This window comes from Hippopotamus amphibius, chromosome 4, assembly GCF_030028045.1.
Source record: "Hippopotamus amphibius kiboko isolate mHipAmp2 chromosome 4, mHipAmp2.hap2, whole genome shotgun sequence".
NCBI lineage: Eukaryota > Metazoa > Chordata > Mammalia > Artiodactyla > Hippopotamidae > Hippopotamus > Hippopotamus amphibius.
In genome coordinates this window covers 109,825,681-109,851,858 of record NC_080189.1, presented here as the reverse complement: position 1 = coordinate 109,851,858, position 26,178 = coordinate 109,825,681, and the positions used below count along the sequence as shown (strand labels likewise).

At 48.4% G+C, this 26,178-nt stretch overlaps 1 protein-coding gene across 1 annotated transcript; it reads left to right on the top strand.

Annotated features, from left to right (window-relative positions):
• The first annotated feature begins 3,982 nt into the window (after positions 1-3,982).
• KLF6 (KLF transcription factor 6) lies at positions 3,983-12,343 on the top strand. Its single transcript, XM_057731692.1, has 4 exons — positions 3,983-4,326; positions 7,155-7,728; positions 9,136-9,259; positions 9,713-12,343. The coding sequence occupies exons 1-4, from the start codon at positions 4,120-4,122 to the stop codon at positions 9,762-9,764; spliced, it is 957 nt and encodes a 318-aa protein (XP_057587675.1). The 5' UTR covers positions 3,983-4,119; the 3' UTR covers positions 9,765-12,343.
• Positions 12,344-26,178: the final 13,835 nt, after the last annotated feature.

Sequence of the window (26,178 nt, the reverse complement as noted above, 5' to 3'; positions counted from 1 at the left end):
CACCTGGGTGGTGTCCAGTTGACTGTTATGGATAAACAGCTCTCAGTGACCTTGTACAAATCTCTTTGCAAACACATTCTTTCAGGGCTTTTGGTTAAAGGCCTGGAAGATGGAATTGCTGAGTAATAGAATAAGCGTATGTTTAGTTTTCTTAAAAACAGCCAGATCTTTTTTCACAAATGGTTGCAGCATTTGACATCCTCACCAAATTGTAGCAACGTTCCAGCAGCTCATCATACGTCTCCACCAACCCTTGGTGTTTCAGGGCTTCTGAACGTTAGCTGTTGCAGTGGGTCGTATGTCACATTTCCCTGATGATGAGTAATGTGGAACACATGTTCATGTATTTAAGAACCATTATATATATATATATATATTTTTGTGAAGTATCTGTTCAAATAGTGGGTCTATTTTTTATGTACTTCAAAAAAATTGTACATCCAAGTTCTCCATGTTGCTCCTTCCCCCCAATAACAAGAAAAAGTCAGACCATCCACAAAATCCTCATTTTCTTTAGCCTGTTTAAGAGCAGAGGGTAGCAGGCCCCCACGGGAACTGAATCTGAGGCTGTTAGGACTCTCCTAGGAGAAGCCGTGCACAGCAGACTTGGGGACGGACGAATGCTGAAATCATGAGTGGATGAAAGGCTCAATGCTGACTGCCTTCACTCTGTTGAATGACTGCTCTTTGCCACAAACCAGGGGTTGTAATGCACTGTCTCCTTGAATTCTACCAAACTGATTCTAAGAATCAGACATTTTTCTCTCCATTTAAAAGATGTGACCAAGGCCAGACACCTAGCATGGCTAACCAGCGTCTACAGTCCGTCTTTCATACAGTGTCACCCTTCCACCCTCCGAAGGACTCCAGCCTTCTGTGATTCTTCTTTGCTAATTTTTTTAAAACTCAGATGTGACTAGTATTGCTCAGATCCCATGCGTACTCTTTTTCAAGCAGGAAGCTGACACTGTCTCCCCATCAAACAGCCACGTGTGCCGTGAGTGTTGACCCCATTGTTTTAAGACGCCAACCTCCCTAAGCATCGCCTCCCCTGTCACAGGGAGTTCTGCCTGCGTTGTGAGTGGTATGAACCCAAATACCTGGCCAGGCACAGGGCGTGAACAGTATGTGCTGAATGGCCAGTGGGTGCAGCGGGAGGTCATAGTGCTTATTCTCTTTGAAATTCAGCCGCTGTACTGTTCCTATACCTTTTTTGTTTTTGGAAAAATTACCATTCTGAGTGTATCTGTATTGTGTCCAATTAGGTTCACTATTTTAAAAGTAAACTACACAAACTTCTAAGAACTGGGACGTGCACGTAAGAGACAAGGACAAATTTACATTCTATAGGAAAGTAGATTAAAAAATGCGTTAAAACAAGAAATCATTACCATGGAGAGTTTACCTGATGATCACTAATCATCCGGAAATGAAAACCAAAACCTCAATAAGAGATCACCTCACACTGGTCAGAAAGGAAAAGTCCACAAACACTACTATACATAAAATAGATAGCCAACAAGGACTTACTGTGTAGCACAGGGAGTTATACCCAATATTGTAATAACCTATAAGGAAAAAGAATCTGAAAAAGAATACACACACACACACATTGAATCACTGTGCTTTACACCTGAAACTAACACAACATTGTAAATTAACTATACTTCAATTTAAAAAAAAATCCACAAGGACTTCCTAGGTGGCACAGTGGTTAAGAATCCGCCTGCCAGTGCAGGGGACACAGATTCGATCCCTACTCCAGGAAGATTCCACATGCTGCAAAGCAACTAAGCCCATGAGCCACAACTATTGAGTCTGTGCGCCACAACTACTGAAGCCCACACGGAGTTCCACGACAAGAGAAGCCACTGGAATGAGGAGCCCTTGCACCACAATGAAGAGTAGCCCCCACTCACCGCAACTAGAGAAAGCCCGTGTGCAGCATTGAAGACCCAATGCAGCCAATAAATTAATTAATTCACTTAAAAAAATCCACAAACAATAAACGTTGTCAAGGATATGGAGAAAACGGAACCCTCTTACACTGTCAGTGGGAATGTAAATTGGTGCAGCCACCTCGGAAAACAAAATGGAAGTTCCTCAAGAAACAAAACACAGAACTACCGTATGATCCAGCAATACCACTTCCGAGTAAATATCTGAAGAAAATGAAAACACTAATTTGAAAAGATACATGCACCTCAACGTTTACAGCAGCATTATTTACAACAGCCACATCTTCCCTACGCAAGGCTAGTCAACGCTCTCTGTTTCCGGGGTAAAATAAGGCTGAACACAGGCCAATGACCATTTTAATCAACTCATTGTGAATCATCTTCACAGCTTCTTTAATACAATAGATACAATAAGGTAATAACCTTCCCTAATGCTTGACTGACAAAGGTCCCTGTCTAGCATCTTATAGGGTCATAGTCCTGGTATACTCAAGTCTGCTAAAATCTAACATACAAAATCCAATCATAAGGCTTTTTCATGCTTCATCTTTTTAAAAAAACTTTATTTAAAAGGATGTTTCATTCAACTCTATTTTGAAATAAAAATGGAGGTAGTAGCTATAATTCAGTTTTCCATTTCAAATTTTAAAAGCACATACTTCGTGGTCTTGAAAATGGACGTTATGGCATATTTCAGGAGATAATTTATATGAAAACACGTTGAATGTCCTCTTCAACCTAATTTAAATTGTTTTCACATTCACTGGGGGAAGGTCTAGTTGTTAATCTTGGTGAGGGTCTCTGCATCTTCTTGGAATGAGGGCTACTTTCTAGATCCCCAGTTCCCAAACTTCAGTGGCAACAGATTCACCTGGGGAGCTTGGCCAAAACACAGTGTGCTAGGACAGCCCCCACTCCGAACTTGGATTCTGCAGGTTTGGGGTCAGACCCTGGGAACTGCATTTCTGAAATGTGCACCGCTGGTGTGGATGGAGGGCCCACCTGAGAATGGCTATAGGCCATTAACAAAAAGAGGGGGCGTTTTTTTAAAACGCATCCCCATTAAGGCGCCCTCTTTTTTAAAACACAACTGTGTTCCCATAGAATCAAAGGTGTAAATAACCCCCTCAAGAGCAAGCAGATCCAGCTTGGGTCTTCCAGGTGGTTCTGGTCCTTCTCCGGCAGGTTAGGTAGGCATGGGGGGGGGGGGGGGGGTGGGAAACAGGTGTGAGCCCTGTCCTTGTGGGGGAGGCTGAAGGAGGGACCTCAGATCGACATAGGACATACCCTGGTGACCCTGGAGCACCGCCGACCCCTCCCTGTCCCTCACCGGTCCACCACCTGTCCACCAGGTGCCCCCTGAGCACTGGGGGGGGATGGAGAGGGGCCGGAGGGGGACAGGTGGGGAGAGGGGGGGGTACGGAGGGGGACGGGAGTGCGAAGGAGAAACGGAGGGGGACCCAGCGGGGACAGAAGGTGGACGGCGAGGGACGGAGGGACGGAGCGGCCCAGAGAGAGGCGGGCCGGCCCGGGGCCGCAGGGGAGGGCCCCTCTCGGCCCGGCGGAGGGACGGCAGCCGGGGGACTGGCCCGAGTGACCAGGACCGGACTGCCATGGACCGGCCCGTGCAGTGGGGCCGAGGACGGGACGGGACGCGACCGGACGGCCGGCTCCCTAGCCTCCGCCGCTCGGCCGCGCACCTCCCAGCGCCGACTCCTCCGGCGCGCGGCGGCCCGCGCCTTATGTAGCCTGCTAAAAATAGCCTGCGAGGCCGCCCCCCAATCAGAGCCAGCCGAGGTTCGAATTCGGCCAATGGCGAGGGCCGTGATGGAGAGGCTCGGTCACGCCAGGCGGGGCCGCGGCGAGCCGCCGCCTGCGATTGGCCGGAGCTGACATCATCGGCGCGCAGCCCCCCGGGCCGGGCGCGGCGTGATTGGGCGGGCGCGCGGGGCGGGGCGGCCGGGTCACGTGGGGCGGGGGGCGGGGGCGCGGGGCGGGGAGGAGGGGAGGCCGGCGGCGCAGCTTTGAATAGGGAAGTTTTGCAGGGCTTACGTGTGCAGTCCGTCCGCTGTTTGCAAATATTGTGCGGGCTCGCGAGCGCGTCTCCGGGCTCCGGCAGGACCCGAACCCGCGGCGCCTCTCCGCTGCGCGCGGGCCGTGCATGCGCTGCCCCGGCGCCGCGGGCACGGCCGCTGCGCTCCCGGCCCCGGGCCGCACGCCTCCCCGTCCTCGCCGCCGCCGCGGGCACCGCCTCTCCCGCGCCGACATGGACGTGCTCCCCATGTGCAGCATCTTCCAGGAGCTGCAGATCGTGCACGAGACGGGCTACTTCTCGGCGCTGCCCTCCCTGGAGGAGTACTGGCAACAGGTAAGCGGGGCTTCTCGGGGCCGGGTGCGCCGGGCAGGGCGCGCGCGCACCCCCCACGCTCGTGCAGCCGCCTTGCTTTTCTTCTTTTTTTTTTTTCACGGTTCGGGTAAAAAAAAAAAAAATTTTTTTAATTAAGATAATTAGCCTTCACGCGTACTTCTGCTGCCTCCGGTGCGCGAGGCACTGGAGAGGGGCCTCTGGCGGCGCGCAGCCCAGTTGTCATTGGAGCGGGGCGCCGCCGCGCTTCGTGGCTCCGAGTGTTTTTTTGTGCCGCGTCCGGGGCTTCTGGACCGCGACCTCCCGGAGGGCAGACCCAGCTCCGCGGCCTGATCCCGGCCCCAGCCCTTGGCAGAAGTTTGGTGCTTGTACCAGCTCCAGACTCCACAGCTGGATCTGGTCATATGAACTTGCATGGACTGCCAAGGAAATTTTTTTTTAAGGGATTTTGTTGTTGTTTTGCTTTTTTGGTATTTGTACATAGTTTTTTGTTTGTTTTTTCAATTAAGGATTTCATCAGCGAAACGTCTGCCAGCTCCTTTTCTCTACCAGGCCATTTTCAGTTTCTTTACCTTCTTTGGAATCCTTAAGATTTGCCTCAATCTGCCTTGTTTTTCTTACCTGCTTCTTTTGTTGACCAGAAAAAAAAAAGCAAAAAAAAAAAAAAAAAGCCCAGTGTTTGCACAACCAGTGACTTATCAGTCATATGACAGTGAGCCCATCTGAATTGCTTCAAGTCTGATAGTTTGGGAAGAAGAGTCTTCTGTTTCTGGCATTTTTTAGTGGAACTGGAATTTTTGGCATTGGACATTTAAGAAACTTAATTTTTTCCCCCTTCTAGTGCGTTCAGATTACCTGAAGGGAGAGAGATTCTGACACTTGTCTCATTGTCTTTAAAGGACAGAAGGAGGGTTTGGGGTTGTCTCTGCCCTGCTCGGCTGTTTGCTTTTTGTCACAAAGTGAATTAGCAGATCAGATGTATTCTGTGGGTTTCAAAGCCTAGAAGGCTTTTAAGGCAGATGAAATGCGAAGTGTTACAACCTTCACATGCCTGCTTAATTGTTCGCGGCCCTCTCCTGCCTCCCTCTCCCCGCCCTGGCTGTCCCTCCTAAAGAAGCTGCTTCCTAGGACGTGATTGAAATTGATCTAAGTAGTTTCCTTGGGCATTTGGGATTTGGGCCACAAGCCAGGCTGAGCTCTCTGTCGCCTTCAGGGGCTTTTAAACTCTCCCCGAGAGCTTCCTTCTGGTCCCCAGTGCTCATCAGCATAATGGAGATTTTAAATTAGCCAGATTATTAAAGTTTAACAAGATCTCAGTAAACGTGCTTTCCTTTTTCTTTGGAACATCCGTAGAATATCTTGCTGTCTCTCCTCAGAACACACGGGTTAGCGTGCTTTGTAACCCAGACGTCTAATTTTAGGGGTAATGAGAAAACAACGATTGTTTTTTCCCCCTCTGCTTGCTTCTGCTTGCTATGTGAGCAGCCTGGGGAGAGGGGGAAGGGTGTATTCTGATAGCAGGCACACCGCTAAATAACCAAGCAGGAGCCCTTTGGGTGGGCTTTGCTCGTCCTGAAAATGATTCTCTGAGAAGAGCAGAGTTTGCTGTAGAAATGTAAAGCTGTAGGATTGCAGTAGTATAGACAGCCTTATATGGACATGCAGGCAGCTGATCCTAGTGAAGATAAGGGCAGACATAATTTAATCCTAAAATGTTTCCTACCGTTTTTCTTTTCCAGTGGCTAGAAAGTTTGAGATGGTGGGGAGAGGGGATGCTGGTCTCTCGGCAGTTGTAGCTTCTGGAAAGGTTGGTTGTGGGGCTGGGGGTGGGGCACTCTGTCCATGACACACTGCATGTATATTTGAACCGGGTCCTTTTTTGGCTGCTGGTCAGAATTTCAAAAGGAAGTCTCCTTTGGCATTGCGTGAAAGAAATAGAGTGATGACTCATACAGTTGTACTCTTGGCCAGTAGATAAAGTTCTAGTCCATTGTGGGACTCCCAGCAGGGCCGCGGAGGAATTTCCCCTCCCGCATCCTTTACAATAGCAGATGGCCATTCTGGAATGGTTTCTCCACTCCTGTTGTTGTTTTCCTCTGACCACTGTGGAAGTCATTTAAGTTGTGTGTGCGCACGGCCCTGCACTCGGGAATGGCATTCTTTGAAAGCCTGCTAGGTCTGGGCTCCGCAGGAAACGGGTGGTTTCTTGCAGCTCCCTTGCTGTCCCCGACCCTAGACCATCGCTGGCTGCGGTCGCTTGCCGAGCGTGGCTGTGCTGTCAGCAGTTCTCCAGAGGGAGACACATGCTGTGTCAGAGCCATGTCAGAGCACACTGTGTTGAATGCAGCAAGCCCTCTGTCTGTGCCTGTGGAAGGAGGATGCCTGGCTTTCTTGGATGCCCAGGGTTCTCTCCAGACTGTCAGATAATCTGGTTAAACCTGTCGGGTGGGGGTGGGGGTGTCTGAGGCTGGTTTTCTTTGTGTGGCTTACAGAAACTCATTAGAAACGTCAACACTGTAACTATAACAAAAAACTGGCTCAATGACCATCAGCCATTTTGGCCATTGGTCCAACTTGGGGAAGCGGGGAGAGGTGTCATCTCTGGTTTTTCTTCTGAATGTGTACCCATTCCTAGAAACAGCTTTCCTTTCCCCCTGCTAAAGACAGAGATATTTTTTTTTTCTTTTTTTTTTTTTTTTAAGACAGATTTTTGTAGTGACAGGGCCACGGTGTATTTGCCCTTGACTCCCGCATGTTTTTGGAAATGTGCTTTTGGTTCCGTTGTGGGTAGTCCTCACAGTCACGTGCCTCCTGTGCTTCCTCTCGCACAGACCTGCCTGGAGTTGGAACGTTACCTCCAGAGCGAACCCTGCTATGTGTCAGCTTCCGAAATCAAATTCGACAGCCAGGAGGATCTGTGGACCAAAATCATCCTGGCTCGGGAGAAAAAGGAGGACGCGGACCTGAAGATGTCCTCCAGCCCCCCCGAGGATGCGCTCCACAGCCCCGGCTTTGGCTACAACCTGGAGACCAACAGCCTGAACTCAGACGTGAGCAGTGAATCCTCCGACAGCTCCGAGGAGCTCTCGCCCACCACCAAGTTTACCTCTGACCCCATCGGTGAAGTGCTAGTCAGTTCGGGGAACCTGAGCTCCTCTGTCACCTCCACGCCCCCGTCCTCCCCAGAACTGAGCAGGGAGCCGTCCCACCTGTGGGGCTGCCTGCCGGGGGAGCCGCACCCTCCCGGGAAGGCGCGTGGCGGGACTGCGGGGAAGCCCGGCGACAAGGGCAGCGGGGACGCCTCCCCGGACGGCCGCAGGAGGGTGCATCGGTGCCACTTTAACGGCTGCAGAAAAGTTTACACCAAAAGCTCCCACTTGAAAGCACATCAGCGCACCCACACAGGTCAGTCCCTCCTGCGACCTGGGCGGTGGGCCGCTGGCGGGCGCCGCTGAATTGCACCAGCCCTGGGAGGGGGCCGGGGCTCCACAGGAGGCTGTCAGAGCAGACACATCCACACCTCCTTTCCTCCCCCAAGAGAGCTGGGTCTCTGGGGAGGACAGAGTAGGCGCTGAAAGACTGGACGTGTGTGCCCGATGAATGGTTACCGCTTTCAGATTAAACAAACGAGGTAAATCGCGTTCTCTGTCTACACCCGGTCCCCCGCCCACTCCAGCCACCCAGGTTGTCAGGGTCCACCGTGCAGTCTGCAGGGTCTGTGCACAGTGTTCTCGGAGCCGCTTCTGATTTTCGGAAATGGAGCTCGAGGGTTGGGAGGGGGTGGCCCGGCGGAGGGGCGTACGCTGGTTCCGGCAGCCGTGCGGGGTCTGAGCTGGACCCGTCGGCCGTGTACGGAGCAGTTCCATCAGTGGGTGCTCAGTGAGACGTCCTCTGTGTATCACGCTGCCGTTGTTTTCTGATGCCAGTTTTAAAACGTAATAGTAACTCCTTCACGAAATATCACGGTCTAGGGGTTAGCTCCATTTACAGTTACCATGACAGTCTGGGGTAACTGGTGAAGCATCACAGAAGTTTTAGAGCTGCAGGGGGTCTTAGAGATCAAGTCGCGCAGACGCTCATGTTACCAGTAACGAAAGGAGATCGGATCCTCAAACAGCTCAGGGCAGGGCCAGGATCAGGCCCGGGGGCCCTGGAACCAGGCTCCTGACTATCCCAACAGCACACTCCGGACTGGCTGGGGCAATTTGTTTTCTTTTCTCAGGTAGCACTTCTGGTGAAATGGTATTTGTAATCTGACCAGGGGATGAAGTCGACCGGGTCTTTTGCTTGTCATTTAGAAAGTGCTTTGAAGGCTTTGGAATGGGGTTTCCCAGAAACCCATGACCTCAGTTTTGGAGAAATGTAGTTTCCCGGAGGAAACTACAAAGGCTCATTCCACAGGGAAGTGAGTAAGGAACAAAATAAGTGCTTGAGCGAAACCGTTTCCATGGAGAAAGCAATAAAACCCAGCCCTGGCCAAGGCTGCGGGTCCAGTGGGCTGACACATCACCTAGGAAGTATTTCTCTAGTCTGAGTAATTGTCATTCTTACATGTACACTCTGATTGTGGTCACGTGGGCCCTGCCAGGCCTGGGTTTCTTCCCCAGCACTTGGAGGCCTGAGGCTAGGTCAGGAAAGAGCCCCTGCCCGTTGCCTAGGGAGGGCCGGTTCCAAGCGCGAATTGAGGTGTATTCTGAGTTCCTGAGGGCAGTGGCTCCTAAGTGGACTTTCCCACCCTGTGTTGGGGTAGCAGGGCCCTTCCCTCACTGTTCGGTGCAATCACGGCGTGTGTCTCGTGTGCTCTCTTCCCAGGAGAAAAGCCTTACAGATGCTCATGGGAAGGGTGTGAGTGGCGTTTTGCAAGAAGCGATGAGTTGACCAGACACTTCAGAAAGCACACTGGTGCCAAGCCTTTTAAATGTTCTCACTGTGACAGGTACGTGCATGAACTGCAGGGGCGCTGGGGCGCCTTCCCCAGAGCAGGGCAGGCCTGCAGTCCCCCCGCAGCAAGGCAGCCGTCTTCCTGGCCTGCAGTGGCATTCCTCTTTTCAGCCCAGGACCTCTTAAAAGGCTCTGATAATGCCACCCGTCCAGGTCAGGAAGCACTGTGTACTGAGTACATGAGACAAGGCTGATTTCACTCCTACCTTCTGAAGATGGGCCCTGTAACAGTGTTCAGATTTGAAGGCTGGGCAGTAAAGGAGCAGGACATTCCCAACAGCTGACTGGCGACCTTTTTGACACACACCCCTGCCCCGAGTGTGGATGGGGAAGGCTCGGCGTGGGGACTCCCACCCCCGGGGGAGGGCTTAGCCAGGGGAGCGCGGGCAGGAGTCTTTGGCCGGCGGGGCTGGAGACCTGACGTCCGGGCCCCCGATTCTCTCTGCAGGTGTTTCTCCAGGTCTGACCACCTGGCCCTGCACATGAAGAGGCACCTCTGAAGGGGCAGAGCGGCGACTCCTGCGGGCTAAAGAGGCTTCCAGGCTGAGACGGCCGTGGAAGAAGGGTGCGTGTTCCAGCCAAAGCCATTTTGCACCCTCCCCGGTCACCTCCAGGACCTACTGGGAAGGTCTTTCGAGGGCGAAAAAAGTCATGTCCGAAGCGGCAGAGCCCCCGGGGCGTGTGGTGTTTGGGTGGCCCCGGCCTCGCCACTGGTACCTATCCTCTGAGTGGTCCCTGAGCCTTTGCCGTGAGCATGTGCGCTGAGAATGTTAGTGGTGGGTGGGCTGTATGTGGAGGGTCTCCTACGGACTGTGTGATGAAGCAGAGTCTTTCCCTTGCGAGACTGTAAGAGACAGAAAAAAAAAAAGTAGTTTGAATGTTTTGTGTGTGAGGCGTGTTCCGTGAGATGAGATGGCCACCAATCATTTCCTGGGGGGCGGGGGGTGTCTGCGCCTTAGAGGAAAAAAAAAAAAAAAGAAAAAAAGAAGGGAAAATGTGGAGGGCAGGCGTGGGCAGTCAGGACCCTGGAGTGGCGAGTGGGTGTGGGGAGGGGAGTCCCTTTCCCTCTGGCGTGTGACGAGAACTTTCGGCGTCTGGTTCAGCTGTGTGAAGTGAGTAGCCTGTGCTACTCTCTGCGACAGAGTTCATTTGTTACCCGTTGTATAAGCTGTGTATCTACAAATATAACACATTGATAACTCTTCCTGCTAAGACAAAAGTAATGCATGGTCTGGGGAATTATCTGCTTTTCCATTTTTAAATCAGGACTACAGTTTTGATTCCAGTTCACTGAGCAGCTAAGATACGATTCGTCGGATTTGGTGACCCCTAGCCATCTGGGCCTGGCAATACACAATCCTTCCCCCCTTCAATTTCGTAACACTCCCCTTCCAGAGAGGTGTTGCGCAGCATAGGACTATTTGGTAAATGGTTCCGAATTTGAATTACCTTTTTGGAGAATTTCGTGATGCCCTTGGAAGACATTGGACATGAGTTGGGTGTCCAGGACACTAGGGCTGGGAATTGCTGGTCTGATGTCCCATTAGACTCAGAACCTAAAAATTTTCTCAGTTGGGTGGATAAAACCACTAAAGCTTAGAAACTGTTTTCTCACGCAGCTAAGTTTCTCTTATTTATGCCTTGAGGACTAATTTCTGGTTTTCTAGCTGTAAATGCACTGTAGATCTTAATAATGGTGCCTTACGCAAGTGGCCCCTTATGTGGGGGTCTCCTACAGGGGTATAGGTGATGCATGCTTTATTAAGGCTCTTTTTTCACCTGGCTTTGTACTGTATCAATATATAATATAGAGAAAAAAAAATCTCTTTAAGGTCCTCCTTCACAAAGTCAAATAGATGAAAACCCCCCAAACAAGTCAATAGTTACTGAATAGTTTAGATAACCTGACTGTCAGTGTTAAAGTGGAAAACACGTGATAATTGGAAAATCAGACCATTTCTGCCACCGTGAGACTTCCGTATAGACTTTGCACAACAGTTGTACAGATCATACACCGGCTGTGTTTAATATGTAACATTTTCACACGTATTAAAGATACAGAAATATAAAACAATGTATTTGCTTAAAAGGCACAAGTTTCTCGCATATCTATCTAGCTATCTGTTGGTAACACAGAAAGTATATTACTTTTTTTTAAGTGGGCGGAATTCTTGTGTATGTTTATCTGTGTGTATAGTATGCGTATGTGTGTGTGTGTGTATATATATACATATATATAGATAATATATAAATATTTTTTTAAAGAGAAGTTAGAATGTGTAACTAGAAAATTCCACAGCCTGTGAAGACATATTTGAAAATGGCCATAAAGGAGGTAAAAATGAAAACCATAACTTTGATAAAGGTTTTACCTTTAATTTAACAGTTTGCTACAGGCTCTTGCATTAAATCTCTTCCAGACTGCCGACGCACTCGTCATATTGGCAGGTCTGGGATAGGGCACCTTGGCCATTCAGAACTGGCATGAACGGAATACTAGCCCGCTGGTTGGTCTCAGACACACTAAGGTTTTGATTTCGAATGTCAGTCTTATTGAAGATCTAACCTAAGAGTAAGCTAATCACAGGGATTCTTTTTTAGAGCACTTTTATGCAGATGAAGCTATTTTTTCCAGCACATAGATTCTTCCAGTTTTTCCAACGAGTAATTTCCCCGAATTGGCATACCGCAGCGTGGACAGCTGGTCCTCCATCCAGCTGCTGGCATGTGGGTGTGGATCTTTTCTTTATATATATTTATATATATATTTATATATATACACATATGAGTCTGGCTGGGCTGGTATTTTGTTTGATCTTCCTGGAAATGAGCAATGGTGAAAGCTCACATAACTTTTTTTTTTTTTTTTTTTTTAATCTGGGCTGATGGATACACTTACCTAAAGAACCCATTTCATTTTGCTGAGGGGGAAAATGCACTTTTCTTTTGGCAATTCCAAATCCAGGCATTTGGTTTGCTGGATTTTGGAAAACTCCTTTTTTGGCCCTGCTGTGAGCTTAGCCATAACAATTCCATTAAGCAAGAAGGTAAACAGAAGACAAAAAAAAAAAAAAAACAACTTGCACTGGCTTGTCTCACTTATGAAACACCGTGGAGTGGTTTGATTGGGTGGGGCTGGGTGCCGTGTATGTCAATGCCTGTAATTTTCATAATAAGCAAGTACATCAAGAATTACATTCTGTTCAGGTGATAACTGAGCCTCAATCAAGCAGAAACTTTTTGCTTGACATTAAAAAAAATTTCTATTAGTGAAATTTCTTTTTTTTTGAAGCACCCTGTTATCTAAAAAAATCTTTGTAAGATTTTTGTAAAATTTTGTTTTACAAGATTTTATTTGAAATTGTTTTTTGCAAGATTGTTATATTTCTGTATGAATGTATTTTTTATTGGAATAACATAAAAGAATTCTTATCAGCATCTTGAGTCTGGTTGTTTTCCTGTGTTGGGGGGATTGGAGGGGCGGAGCCGTGAAACAGATTCCTGCTGGATTAATCACCCAGCTCCTCCTTGGGAAATCTTCCTTGTACAACCGGGAGAGCCACTTGCCTGTCTCTCCCTCCCACTCACCGCCCATCCTGGCAGCAAAAGTGGAAATAGGAGCCTGGGGTAGCTCCCCGATGGGCACCGAGTTCTCCTCCAGAGGCTGGCCACAGGCTTTGGGGCACAGGAGGAAACACTTGCTGTGCTTTATCTTCCTGTCACTCCAGCCGGGGGAATAAATTGCAGAGGCATCCGCAGAATGTGAAACAAACACCTCCCTGTCACTTCCGTGTGCTCCCGGCAGCCCTGTTCCACCGAGGCCGGCAGAACCCGGCAGCGGCCTCTGACCTGGCCCGCACACCTGGCTGAGACGTCACCCAAGGTGGTGAAAAGAACAGAGTTGGGACAGCAAGCCCCAACGCCACCCCCGTGGCCTTCAGGCCACCCTTCCTGACCTCCCGCACCTTCTCTGGTCAGCGCAGTAAAATAGGGCAGAAGGTAAAAGATTGTTTACGTGATCACCAGATTTTTTCTTGAGGCAAACGGGATGCATTCAACGTAGAGTTTGAAAAATAAACCCTGGTTTATTTTTTAAGATTTTATTTTTCAATCAGTTTTCTAGAAACGTTTCCTGTGAGTAGCATTAGATCTTCGTTCTGCTGTGTGATGAGTGGCAAATAAGTTTACGCTGAGTTCATATTAGGCTCCCCAGTAGTGACGGTAAAATCAGTGTGCGCTTTCGAGAAGGGGCTGTAGGATGATGGAAATTTCCGAAGCAATGAACTTCTTAACCTTGTTCTTCGTTTAAGGAAGTTCTCTGGTTGCCTGAAGGGCTCACTGCCTCTGTTCCTAGCAGATCTTCGTTTTGCTACATGAGCAGGGTTTACACGAGCTGCTTCTAATTTGATAATGGGGAGGGGAAGTTGAAGTGCCTCCCCAGATGAGGAATGTTAAGTAATTTTCTTTCTAGAACTGTGGTAAAAATATCAGCCATTTGAACGGAGCTGTGATGTGGGAGGGTGCAGGAAGCAGATGCAGTTTTTGCCAGGACTCATGGGTGTGTTGTGTTCGAAGCACATGTCAGGATGACTAATAGTTGGATTGCCCTGACGGCAGCGCTAAATAAAGTCTTGATCATGCATCCTCGGCCACTAGCAAGACCTGACCACTTTGTCCTGTGAAGACTAAGCTGAACAGCTCAGTTATGTTCAAATAAGGCTGCTAGGAGAACTGCCACGCCGGGAATCAGCTGTAAACCAAGGGTATTTATAGAAGGACAAAAAAATTTCAGCCTGCTTGACAAAATTCTGAAACCTAGCTCAAAGAAAGAATATGTTCCTGGTCGAGCTAGCTGTGTGCTTTGGGACAATTTGCTGAGCTACACTGGACCTTAGTTTTTTTATTGCTAAAATATTCTGGGCTAGGTCACGTGTAGCTAGCATTTTATAGAGCACTGCAATTCTGTGGTCTGTGAGTATAGGGTGGACTTCAAATTACACGTCCACCCTCCTCGGAGTGCTCCTCAGATCTAGAAAGCTTTCTCTTGGGCTACAGTAGGCAGTATTGTTGAGAAAATTGCTCTGACTTAGAATGGAAAGAGGGACATTCTCAAATTGCCCCTTGCCCCTTTAATTATAGTTAAGTTATTCAGGCATTTGGTGCTTTATAGCATACCATTTTTTTAATTAAAAAAAAAAAAACTCTTTGAAAACTGCCATTGTAGCCAGTGCAGATCCAAAGTCTCAAGTTCCCCCAGCTCACCCATGGCACTGCACACATTCCCAGCTGACCTGTGTGCTCAGAGGGCGGTGGAGGAAGTGTTTGTTTACTTTTATATTTTAATTGCTCTGGAGAAAGAACACAGCTTTCCTATGTAACTCACGTCTTAGTTTTTAACCGTGAGCCCGCCACCCTGAGCTATTTTCTTAACAACCATCCTCCTCAGCCTGAGTTATTCCACTCCCCAAACTGGGTGTTGATGAAAATGATGATATCTACTACTTCTTGTGCCTTGACTACACGCTGGGAAGGCAGTATGTTATATATCTGTATCTCCCATTGTTTCCCACACAGCGGGCATTATCCCCACTTCACAGGTGAGGAATACTGAGGCATCACCAGATGAAGTTGCTTTCTCCAGATGGCTCAGCAGGAAGCATCAGGCTACAAATCCAGGCCACGTCTGTCAAATGCCAAAGACCAAGACTTTAACCACCACCAAACACTGCTTTCTGTCTCACCCAAGTTCACACGAGAGCCTTCCGTGCGTTCTGTTGGATTCACCTTAACGTGAAGTTACATTTACAAAATGGAGACAGAACTTTCTTATAATTCAGAAGCATAGAGCTATAAACTGTGCTGTAATCCTAAGCAAACAAAAGTAACCATTTTGAATTGCTTTCAAGATATGAGACAGATGGCATGTATTTATTTTTAATGTTTAAGAAGCTCGAGAAAGCAGTTGGGGATGTGACATCCTGCATTAATTGGCAAGCATCACCTCATGTACGTAGTTAAGACACAAAGAGAAGAAAATTAGGTCCATGCATCACACAAATGAGACAATACAACAAAGTGTATTTAACTAGATTTATTTTATAACATGGTCTCTCTGTTTCACTCTAAGTAATTTTAATGAGAATTCTCTAAACGTCTGAGAAGGGAAAGAGACAAAGATGAGAAAGAATCTGGGTACCACATGTCCTGATAGGAGCCATGCTGGGTTGAGCAGTGACTGCAGAATTTTCAATAAAAGACAGATTTAACTAGAAGGGCTCTTGTCCCTGTGACTCTCTCCAAACTCGTGTTGCTAAGCCATGCACTGACTTCCCTTTACCTAATCGTGCCAAAGGGAAAAAAAAAAAAATCTTATGGTCTAGAACTGCTCCTTAACTTCGGAGCCCCCAGTCCACAGCTGCCATGAACAAACAATTATTAACCTTTTCAAAGGCTTAGCTACTCAGATAGTGGATAATGTTCTCCAGGCCACAGAAATCAACATTTTGCAAAGCTGTGTGCTTGCGTGATCCCCAAGCACATGCACCGGTGACTTGCATGTATCGACTAAGAAGAGTTCTGTTCCCCTCGATTTCTTAAGTTTCACATTACCACATTTCACTGTGGTTGTGCAAGACTTCCTTCCAGATGTGCAAGATAGGTGGTGATGAGCCTGGGCTTTATCAATTAACTCACTGCAAATGCAGGCGGTGTTGCCTGCGTGTCGTTGTCCCATTCGCCTCGCTGAGGAGATGGGAGCCTGGTGGCACCGAAGGGTGGGTGAAAGGGCAGTAACTGGCATGTGCCCCGTCCTCCCTTTCAACAGGAATTTGAAACAATCTTCACTGTCACCCCCGTGTTCACTCACACAATTTACCATCTTCCCCAAAATAGGTCATGTACTCACAAGTTCAAAAGCTGTGCTGACTCACCAAGAGATGTGTGTGTGTGTGTGTGTGTGTGTGTGTTAACTGTAAAAGTTTGACTCTTCATGGTAAAATTGCCTTTGGGCAACTTTCAGACATATAAAGCATCTAGTTAAAGTACATTAAAGAGAACATCAGTGTTCTCTACGGACTGAAAATTTTGAACCATAACAGTGCGATTTTGGGTATCTATCTGTCGTCAAGCTCCATCAGAAGATGGGGAGGAGACGGCAGGAGCCAAGACCACCGAGAGTCCAGCCCTGGCCAGGCTGCCCCCAGCAGTAGCCCTGAGACCTGAATGAGGCCCAGTAAGACCAGGAAAGGGAGCCTTTGCTGAGTGGACAGCAGCAGTGAGGATGCCCCAGGGGCTGTGCCACCGACCTCCTGGGTTTCTCCAGTCAGTGATGCAGCACTCACACTTCGAGTGTATCAGGAGAAGGGAACCCAGGGAACAGGTTCAGTCCCATTTTGGCCAGAAATGTTTGAGAGGAAGGCATACCAGCAGCTTCTGGTTCATCATTAATCAATCTTAACCCACCCACTGAGCTTCCTGCCCTCAGGTAAGGAGGAACGTTGCCTTTTAAGGATGCTTGTATTGGAGTGACCAGCCGGAGTGGCAGCTGGAAATCAGGAAGCTGGACAAGAACATGGGGACGTTGCCCAAGGGCTGGAGCCCTTTCTATACATTTTGACTTTTTCCTAGGAAATTTTTAACAGTAGCCCAAACTAGGAGGGTTGTTTTTTTTTTTTTTAATTTAATTTGATTTAATTTTTTTATTGGAGTAGAGCTTTACAATGTTGTGTTAGTTTCTGCTGTACAACAAAATGAATCAGCTGTATGTATACATATATCCCCTCTTTTTTAGATTTCCTTCCCATGTTAGGTCACCACAGATCATTGAGCAGACATCCCTGTGCTGTACAGCAGTTTCTCATTCGTTATCTATTTTATATTGATACACAGTACTATACATATATTTTAAGGGAATTCTACAAATTATGTTTGCAAAGATGGGGCATTTACCCTATCATGTACTAGGGAAGCAATGGTGAACCTTCTCACATGCAACTCACAAGCAGAAGAATCGCTAACTCCTGGATTTGACGGTGTTACTTAAAACCCTCTCAGCTTTGTTTTTCTCATCTCCAAATTGTGAGTAACGAGAATCTTTCAAGATTGTTGAAAGATTAGAGATAAGGTACACAGGGCTGAGTAGTAAGTCTTATCATCATCCTGTGGTGCGTATGTATTTCTCAATCAGGAAAATAATTTTTGTCTCCTTGTTGAATTTGTTTAAAAACAGAATTCAAAACATAGCATTAGGAAAAGGCAGTCATATTTAGTTTCCACAGCATAATTTTCCAGGAAATTCAGTGAAGGGCAGGCTTAGGCTTTATGCTGCATTTTTTTATGATCAATATAGCAGTTTCCTCTCGAAATGCTTGCTGTGCTGCTGCAATCTTACAGGAAGGAAGTTCTGCAAGTCTTTGAGGGAAACACTTTCCTGTCGCAAGCTGTGAACGCTCTGACCGGTGGCAGAATTGAATTGACCGACAGGTTCAATGAGTTGAATTCACAGTGTTTTTGACAAATGACAAGGAACCCAGAGGTCCCAATCGTTCCTGCCATTTTCAGGAATGGCTGTAAATACTGAGCTGGGTCAAAGTCATCTGAATCAGGTGAACTGTGCCCGGCCGGCCGCAGAACCGCTGGCTCCGCGTGGTCCTCTGGGATCAGTGTCTTACGCAGCTTGTTGCATTCTTTCTGATTAAACGCTCTCTGTGCCTGGAGCACCTCACCCTTGAGCAAGTGTCAGCCTCAGTGCTGGAAGCCACCTGCATTCGGCATGCATTCTAGCCAGTTAAAATTCCTGCGCTTACTCCAGATATGCTTGTTGGTCTATATCCTTTATTTTATTGTGTTTTTAGCTAACTGGTGTTTGTTTGCTTGTTTTTTTATTTTCACCTCCCACTTTTTTACGTGCATAACTCCTGTGAGCAAGCATTCCGAGCCTCGACGGTCCTCAGTAGAAATAAAATACCGTATCTTTGCAGAGGTTTGGTTTAGTTTCTGTGTCACTATTGTTACTTGCGTGTGAAACAGTCTCACTGGCCATTTTCTTTGACAAATAAGCACTGAGTTGACCTGACGCAGGCCACCACTCTGGGTGACACCGCTGACTGCCGGCACAGGGATGGGGCCTGGCCCTCATCCCTCACTGGCTCCTCAGACGCCCTGCGGTAAGCAGGGCGGCCACCTGCATTCCTGCTTTGCAGGGAATGAAGCTGAGGCTCCACGGCCTACCTGACACAGTCCGCAGGTGGCAGGGCCAGACGTGAAGTGAACCCAGCTCTTTCCACTCTCATAACAGGTTTTGTTTAGTTACCTGTTAACGTCTCCAGTTAGATGCCACAGAGGTCACAGGTGCCCCCGTGTAAAGTGTGGGGCAGAAGCTCATCTGCTTCCATCACCTGGTCAGGCCGTCACCCTCTCAGCCCACCCACGGCCCAGCCCCACGGAAGCCAGTGACGGAGCGTCAGAGGCAAAGCCCGTACTTCACTCACTCATTCCTTCACTTACGCACTCACTCCACAGCTGGGAAGTGTCGACAAGGTGCCAGGCACCCCCCCGCGAGTTCCACAGGCTTCCAGAGCAGAAGACCAAGTCCCGACCCTTCTCTTCAAACTGTAGCTTATATACCGACCCCGCCACCCGCCTCCCAGGCCACACCAGCCTCAGAGGGTCCCCTTCCCTGAGCTCCTGTCCTTTGCTTCCTGTTTGCCTCCTTTGATACTCAGTGGGACGTGCCTTTGTGTCCCTCCTTTGTGATGCTCGGCTAGAGAGCTGTGCCTCTCACAGCGAAGCTGACTGTGTGTACCGAGGGCTTGCGAGTTCCAACAATGACAATGAACTGGGTGCACGTCCTGTGTACCCATGGCCCTTCGCCATCACCCTCACAGCCTGCCCCCCACCCTGACGTAGGATCCATTAGATCCACTAGCAAGTCCCCAGGGCCCCCACCTGGCCACGCAGCCGAGCCTCGTGGTCAGGAATCACGCCTGACGCCACCCTGCCTTCTGCACCAGTGCTGGAGCCACTGCCAAACACCCAGGTGCACCCAAACAGGACACAACCACGTTGTTTCCATTTCTTCTGCAGCTGAACCGGAGAGAAAGAAACTCTTGCACATCCTTTTCAAGATGTAAAGCGTTTCAGAAGCGGACGAAAGTGCCCCCAACCCTGCCACAGCCTTCTCTGCTCTCCGGGTCCATCACCTGCCTCTGTTCCGGGCTTCTTTACACCTCTCTCTCTCTCTCTCTCTCCCTCCCTCCCTTCCCCTTTGGGCCAAGCCTGTGTGTCCACAGTTTTACACGTCTGAGCGCCCTGCCCTTGGCAAAGGCGTTCTAGAAATGCCTCTTCAATGAATGAATGAAAGGATGACCATGCCACTACTTCCTCCTGCTGCCAACAAGCGAGGAGACCTTAATTCTGAGGATAATCTCTAAATAAAACCCAACCACCCACTTGATCCACAGTATTAGCCCTCTCTGGTAACTCCATCCCTTGATGCTGAGAAAGGCTGAGCATCCGGTGTGTCCTGTCCATTTCTCCTCCCCCTTTCGCCTTAGATGGAAGAGTTGTCGAAGAAGAGGAAGCGGTGGAAGATCAGAGGACGACGATGGGGGAAATCCGCACGCCTGTCAGCTTGGCCCTGCGTGACACCGGCAAGCGCTGTCTGCGCTGGGGCGTCACCCACGCGAGGGCTCGCTCTTTCCCTTCTCTGTTAATTTAATATAAAGGCATTGAATGCTCCAGAAAGTGCCTCTGAATGGAGCTACTCGGGGAGATGAAAGCAAAACAGTATTAAAGCTGGTTTCTGGACTTGTCAATACAATTTAAATAATCAGGTGTTTTGACAGATTACTTCTAAACTAAACACCAAGCCTTTGAATTCTGGATGTGAGTCTTAGGCACAGGAGGAATGGAGGAGGTGTCCCAGGGGACTAGTTAAAGTGTCTGGAGACCCCAAACCTCCTTTCTCACGGCTGGCTTCCACATCCTGCCATTGGATATCGGTTTTGCTGCTTTCAGTCGGAGTGGCCATCTCTTCCTTCAAGGTCAAATGGGTGATTAAGCTGTCACTGCTCATCATGTGTTCGCTGTAATCAGGCATTACAAGCGCACACAGTCTTTTTCCAGTTCAGAGTCACACGATTCAGTGAGTGTTTGAGATGAAAACATGGAGTTTGAATCCCTCTCGCGTGCGTCTGTGTCACCAGGGTGGGTTTCAGAAGCTGAGTCTGCTCTTACCTAAGCAAGGGGATCCCCCCATATGGCGGCTGCAAGTATTGAATCGAAGACCCATGCAAACATTCCCAATACATTTCCTGGTACCAGGAGACCTGTAGGAAATGATATCTCATCTGCTTGTCTCTTAGAGGCAGGTTGTTCTTGTCTCAAAACCCTTGGATAGAAACTTTTCTCGCATGCCATAATTCCTTTTAGCAACTTTTTTCCATTCAATTGATTTGTGCAACCCGTTCCAGGGAAATATCCCTTCAGGACATCTCAGCAACAAATAAAATGCTCCGGAATCTGAGGGCTGGCCCCCTCCCCACTCCCGGGCTCCACCACTGGCTCTGTCAATTTGGCCAAGATGCTCCACTTCTCTGAGACAGAGGCGCCTATCTCCCCGGATCCCTGAGACTGGTATGCAGACGTCAGGAGTGAATGCACAGGAAAACACCCCAACTGGAGGGCTGGGCTCAAATGCTGCGATACTGCTGCTTTTTTACCTCCTTCCGCTTTGGTTTTCTCATCTGTAACATCTGGGAGGATAGTAAATAGCCAATGTGCTCAGGTGTCATTAGGACTAGAAACAACACTCGGGAGGAGCCTGGGACCCGGCGCCAAGGTGGGAGATGCACGTTACAGTTTACTCAGATTCGGATGATTACTGAGATTCTTCTTCATAGCATAGGAAAAGTAATTGTAAATGACTCTCCTGAAATTCACAGATATACAAACACATTGAGGGGCTTCCCTGGTGACGCAGTGGTTAAGAATCCGCCTGCCAATGCAGGGGACATGGGTTTGACCCCGGTCCAGGAGGATCCCATATGCCGCACAGCAACTAAGCCAGTGCACCACAACTACTGAGCCTACGCGCCACAACTACTGAAGCCCACGCACCTAGAGCTTGTTGCTCTGCAACAAGAGAAGCCACCACAATGAGAAGCCCACACACCACAACAAAGAGTAGCCCCTGTTTGCCACAACTAGAGAAAGCCCACACACAGCAACCAAGACCAAACGCAGCCAATAAATAAATAAAGAAATTTATTTAGGGACTTCCCTGGTGGCGCAGTGGTTAAGAATCCGGCTTCCAATGCAGGGGATGTGGGTTCAATCCCTGGTCAGGGAACTAAGATCCCACATGCTGCGGGACACCGCAACTACTGAGCACTCAAGCCACAACTAGAGGGCCTGTGTGCTGCAACTACAGAACCCACACGCTCTGGAGCCCGCATGCCACAATGAAGATCCCACATGCTGCAACTAAGACCCGATACAGCCAAAAATAAAAATAAATAAATATTAAAAAAAAAAAAAAAAGAAATTTATTTAAAAAGAAAGAAACACGCTGAGTCCAAGACAGCACACACAGATACCACCATTGTTCTCCATGTGATGCCAGCAGTTAAGACTGTTTGCCAAACACGCCTGCCCTTTGCCAACCCTGCTCCAACAAGTGACCCTAAAAAAGTGATACAGAAATTAGGATCACCACAGTCTGCTTCCTGCTGCACCAGGAGAAGCTGCTATAGTCTCTAGCCTCCTCTCCTGGATGTGCAGGTCACGAAGACGTTATTCATCTTTGCTTAATGATCAGTCACAGTTTTTATTACGGGCCCACTGCTGAGAGTTCTTTTTTATAAAGAGGGCAGGCGTTGCTGGCAGAGGGACGCTTACCTGAGACAGCAGTGTTGCTAAGCATCGGCTGAACTGACCAGTGGTCGCCTTGTTATGAAATGGTCGGATCACTCTCATTTGTGTAACCTGGGAGTACAGCGGGCATTGTGTGCAACTGACGTTGCCATCCTGAAGGCTTGTGCTCGCTGTGGTTCAAGGTTAGAGAAAATGTTGGGTGCAAAATGACCTCAGGATGGGAGGGCAACAGAACAGTGGCCAGACTCCTTCGCCCCCTACCCCTGAGCAAGTAACAATGGCAACAGCCACAAGATAAACAGTGATCATTTCCGTGGGCACAGACCACAAAGAGGTTTGCACCTACAAAACAAACACGTGGATCATTACCTCAGCAAAATTTCCCTTTCGAATCCTCAACATCCTTTCTGAGTCCAACCCCCCCCACCACCCCCACCACCACCCCACGATGTAGTGGTCCACAGCCAAAGCCCATCTCTCCCTCTCCGTCCCTTGGGGACAAGTCTCTGTACAGGCCTTAGATTAGAAGATGGACGTGCTTGAGAATCCAGGAGACCTGGAGTCAAAGGCAAGCTCTGGAAATTTCTAACCATGAGACCTTAAACTCTGGGGCATCTACCTTCTGCAGTGGGGGATGTCTCCCTCTCAGGTCCCTGGAGCGCAAGATGCAGAGCCTGGAGGGGAAGAGTTTACCATTGGCAAGTGCTCAACAAGCCATCAGACAGTATAATCTGCCTGAGTTTCCAGTCCAGTCCTGTAACATCGTATCGATACGGAGCAGACACTCTTCAAATATCGTGTCCAATTCCCACAGCACATAACCTTGGCCTCGGCCCATTTTAGGGCTGCAACTTTCTTTCCTCTGCATGTTATTTCTGTGTGCTGTGCCCTGAGTCCAAATTACAAATGGTATTAAATCTCAGGTAGTAAGACCATAACGTCAGGCCTGTTAGAACCCAGGCCTTCTGGCTCCCCGTTCTGTCTGCTTCCTGCTGAATCACGGTCGTGACAGCTTCTGTGACCTTGGAAACTGTGGGCAGGCCTCATAGGGGGCTGGAGAAAGGTTGCAACACAATCGGCCCCCACCCCCCGCAGCCTGGGCTTGTAAACCCCAGCCTCGCTCTTCAGATGGTACATCTGTTACTGACCAGCTGTTGTGTCCCCCAAATCCATATGCATATTAACTATTGTCTCATTTTACTCCCCCCCAAACCTGTGAGAGCAGGGGTTACTGTCTGTGTTTTAGAATGGCGGTCCCTAAGGCAGCCGCAGGCCAGTGTCCCTGACCACTGACCATCACCCAGACCTTCATTCAGCTAAACTGCTCATGACCCCTCGGTGTTGCAGGATAACCGGGGTGTTAGTCAGGCTCACAGAGAGTGGCTGTGTGGGCAGGGTTGTGGAGAGAGGCTGCTGTGACTCAGGTCTCCTGGGCTGGCACCCCCAGATGGCCTGTGAGTCAGGAGAGGGGCACCTGGGGTGGGGCGGTCGAGCGAGACTCTGCTCTTTCCTTGCTCATTGATACCTGTTCTGGGAAAATCTGTCCGGCAGTGGGAAGGTAGCCTGACACATTTCACCAGGACTTAATCTCCTGGGCCTGTGGCCAAACGGCACCGCACCCTTAACCTTATAGCAAAGGGAAGGACCTAGGTGAGACTCCCTGAAGAAATGCGAGGTGTGTCCTCATAAAACTGGACTGTTCGGCAGTGACTTATGCCCTGGGAGGTGAAGTGGGGCAGCAGAATGAGGCGGGGTGAGGACTGAGTTCAAGTCCTTCCACGTCTGAGCTGTGTAGCCATGCACGCATCACGCAACCTCTGTGAGCCTTTGGTGTAACACCTGTGAAAAAAGGACAACATCTTCCTCGCAAAACTGTGGGAATCACATTAAATAGGCATTCGGCAAACATGAATTCCTTTTCCTTTCAAATGTAGGGAATTACACTTTTCTAGGGGCAAAGAAATTAATGGTCGAGAAAAGACTGTTGAGGAGGCTGGTGAGTAGACGGGACAAGCCTGCTGGAAATCCCAAAGCAGAACGACAGTGTCGGTCACGGGCCGCGAGAGGTCATGGGTTGAACTCAGTGCTTTTGAATCGAGAGGGGCAGCGTGCTGTAGACTCAGAAGAGACAGAGGGATGTACTAACCTTACCGAAGATTATTGCCTAGAATAATTTATTTCCAGGATAATTTGTTTTTTGGGTAATTTTATATTAGTTTACGTAGTATTTATGAATGTTATTTTATCCCCATATTTAATAGAATGAAGAAATTATTTTATCCTTATTTTCTAAACAGTTTGTGTCCTGCCTAAGAATTCTCAGGCTTCCATACATCTGACCACCACGTGTGCTTCTGTTATGGCAGAAGGGCTGCACTTGCCTTCGGGTACCTCCCGTTAAAACAATAAAATCTACACACTGGAAAAAAAAAAGTCAAATGTTAGGTGTTGCCTAAAGGCTGTCAGGTCCAATAGGTAAGGAATGCTTATTAAAGTATATGGACGTGGTGTGTTCATAACATAAGAGCCTGGGTTTGCAAGTTGCTTCTCATTTGAAGTCTATTTGTGGTGTTCTTATGGAGAGAAAACAAATAAAGTTTAATTCAACTGTGGCTTCCAACAAACAGATGGGCAGGAAGGGGTCCTGTGTGAGTTGTAGGTATGAACTCTCCAAAGGTTTCCCAAGAACTAAGGCTGGAGGACAGTGTGGTCAGGAATCCGAGTTTCATTATTTGCACTCAGGAGAATTCTGAAGGCTGCTAATGGTCAGTTTCCCTTTTCCCAAAGTGCAGAAAAACATACACACTTAGTCTCCTAACGCTTTGCAGAATAGGTATGGATCGAAAGATAGATGCTCAAAGAACCGCAAAAGGCTGTTTGCATGTATGTCCTGTTTTCTAACTCTGCAGATTCAGCAAGTCAAAAGCAAGAACCCAAAGGATGAAAGGCTTGCACAGCTGGGGCTGGAATCTCACACGGATTACCTTGGCTTACAGTCTTTTTTGCAGCTCATTGAGTCTTCAGTTTTTAATAAATTTGTCTAACTTATTTTTTGCCTAACACTCCTTTCCACAGAGTCAGTGATGGCTTTATCTCCACACACTTTTTTTTTAAAGCGTCAAATGTTTGGCTTAGAAATGAAACAAAAAGTTAGGGTTTGAGATGCTTCTCTGCTTTCTCAAGGAAGCCAGGCAAGCAGATGCAGCAGAGCACAGGCCGGATGGGAAGAGGAGCCCTCAGAGCAGGATCTCTGGTGGAGAAATGCCTCCCTAAGGCATGCAGTATGGGCAGAGCAGGGAAACGAGGTGCTTTTACTATTTTATTGCTTTTGGAGTCAAATCTAAATCAAGAGACAGAAATCAAGATGACTCAAGAGGTTTTGAAAAAAAAAAAAAAAGGTAAGCCTCCTATAGAATTGCGTGTTTTTATACTGCCTGTGTGGAGAGAAAGTTGTGATTAAGGATCTGTAATTTTTATTTGCAGACTTTCAGTTCTGCTCTCACTTGGTTGAAACCATTGGTTCCGTCTTTCATTTCCTATATCAGGCGTATCTCTGAGAACAGCTTCTCTGCACTTCTACATCATCTGGGTGGGCACTTGGACGCGCAGGGCCATGCCCGCAGTGGCTACCCTGATGGATGTAGGACCCTGCTCACTTCCAGGTGCTCTTCTCAGCATAGATGTGAACGCTCCGACACTGGGACGCTTGGAAAAAGTGCCTGGGCTCATTCCCGCAGCCACGCACATAACCAGGGACTTGATACCAAATGCAGAAGTCGCAAATGGGAGAAAATGCCATTTCAACTGCACATGGAACTATGGTATTGAACCAGAGCGAAAATCAGAAGATGCAGGGGAACTTGACTTGGGGGGCTTTTGCTCAGAGATTAAAAATTCAACTTCTCTTCATCCTAAAACTTATGCAGATTCTGACTTCTAAACATGCACCAAAAAGAAAAAGAAAAGAAAGGAAGGGAAAAGGAAAAAGACGTGCATTTTTTGAGTACTTTGAAAAAAGAAGGGACTGGTCACTACCGGTCT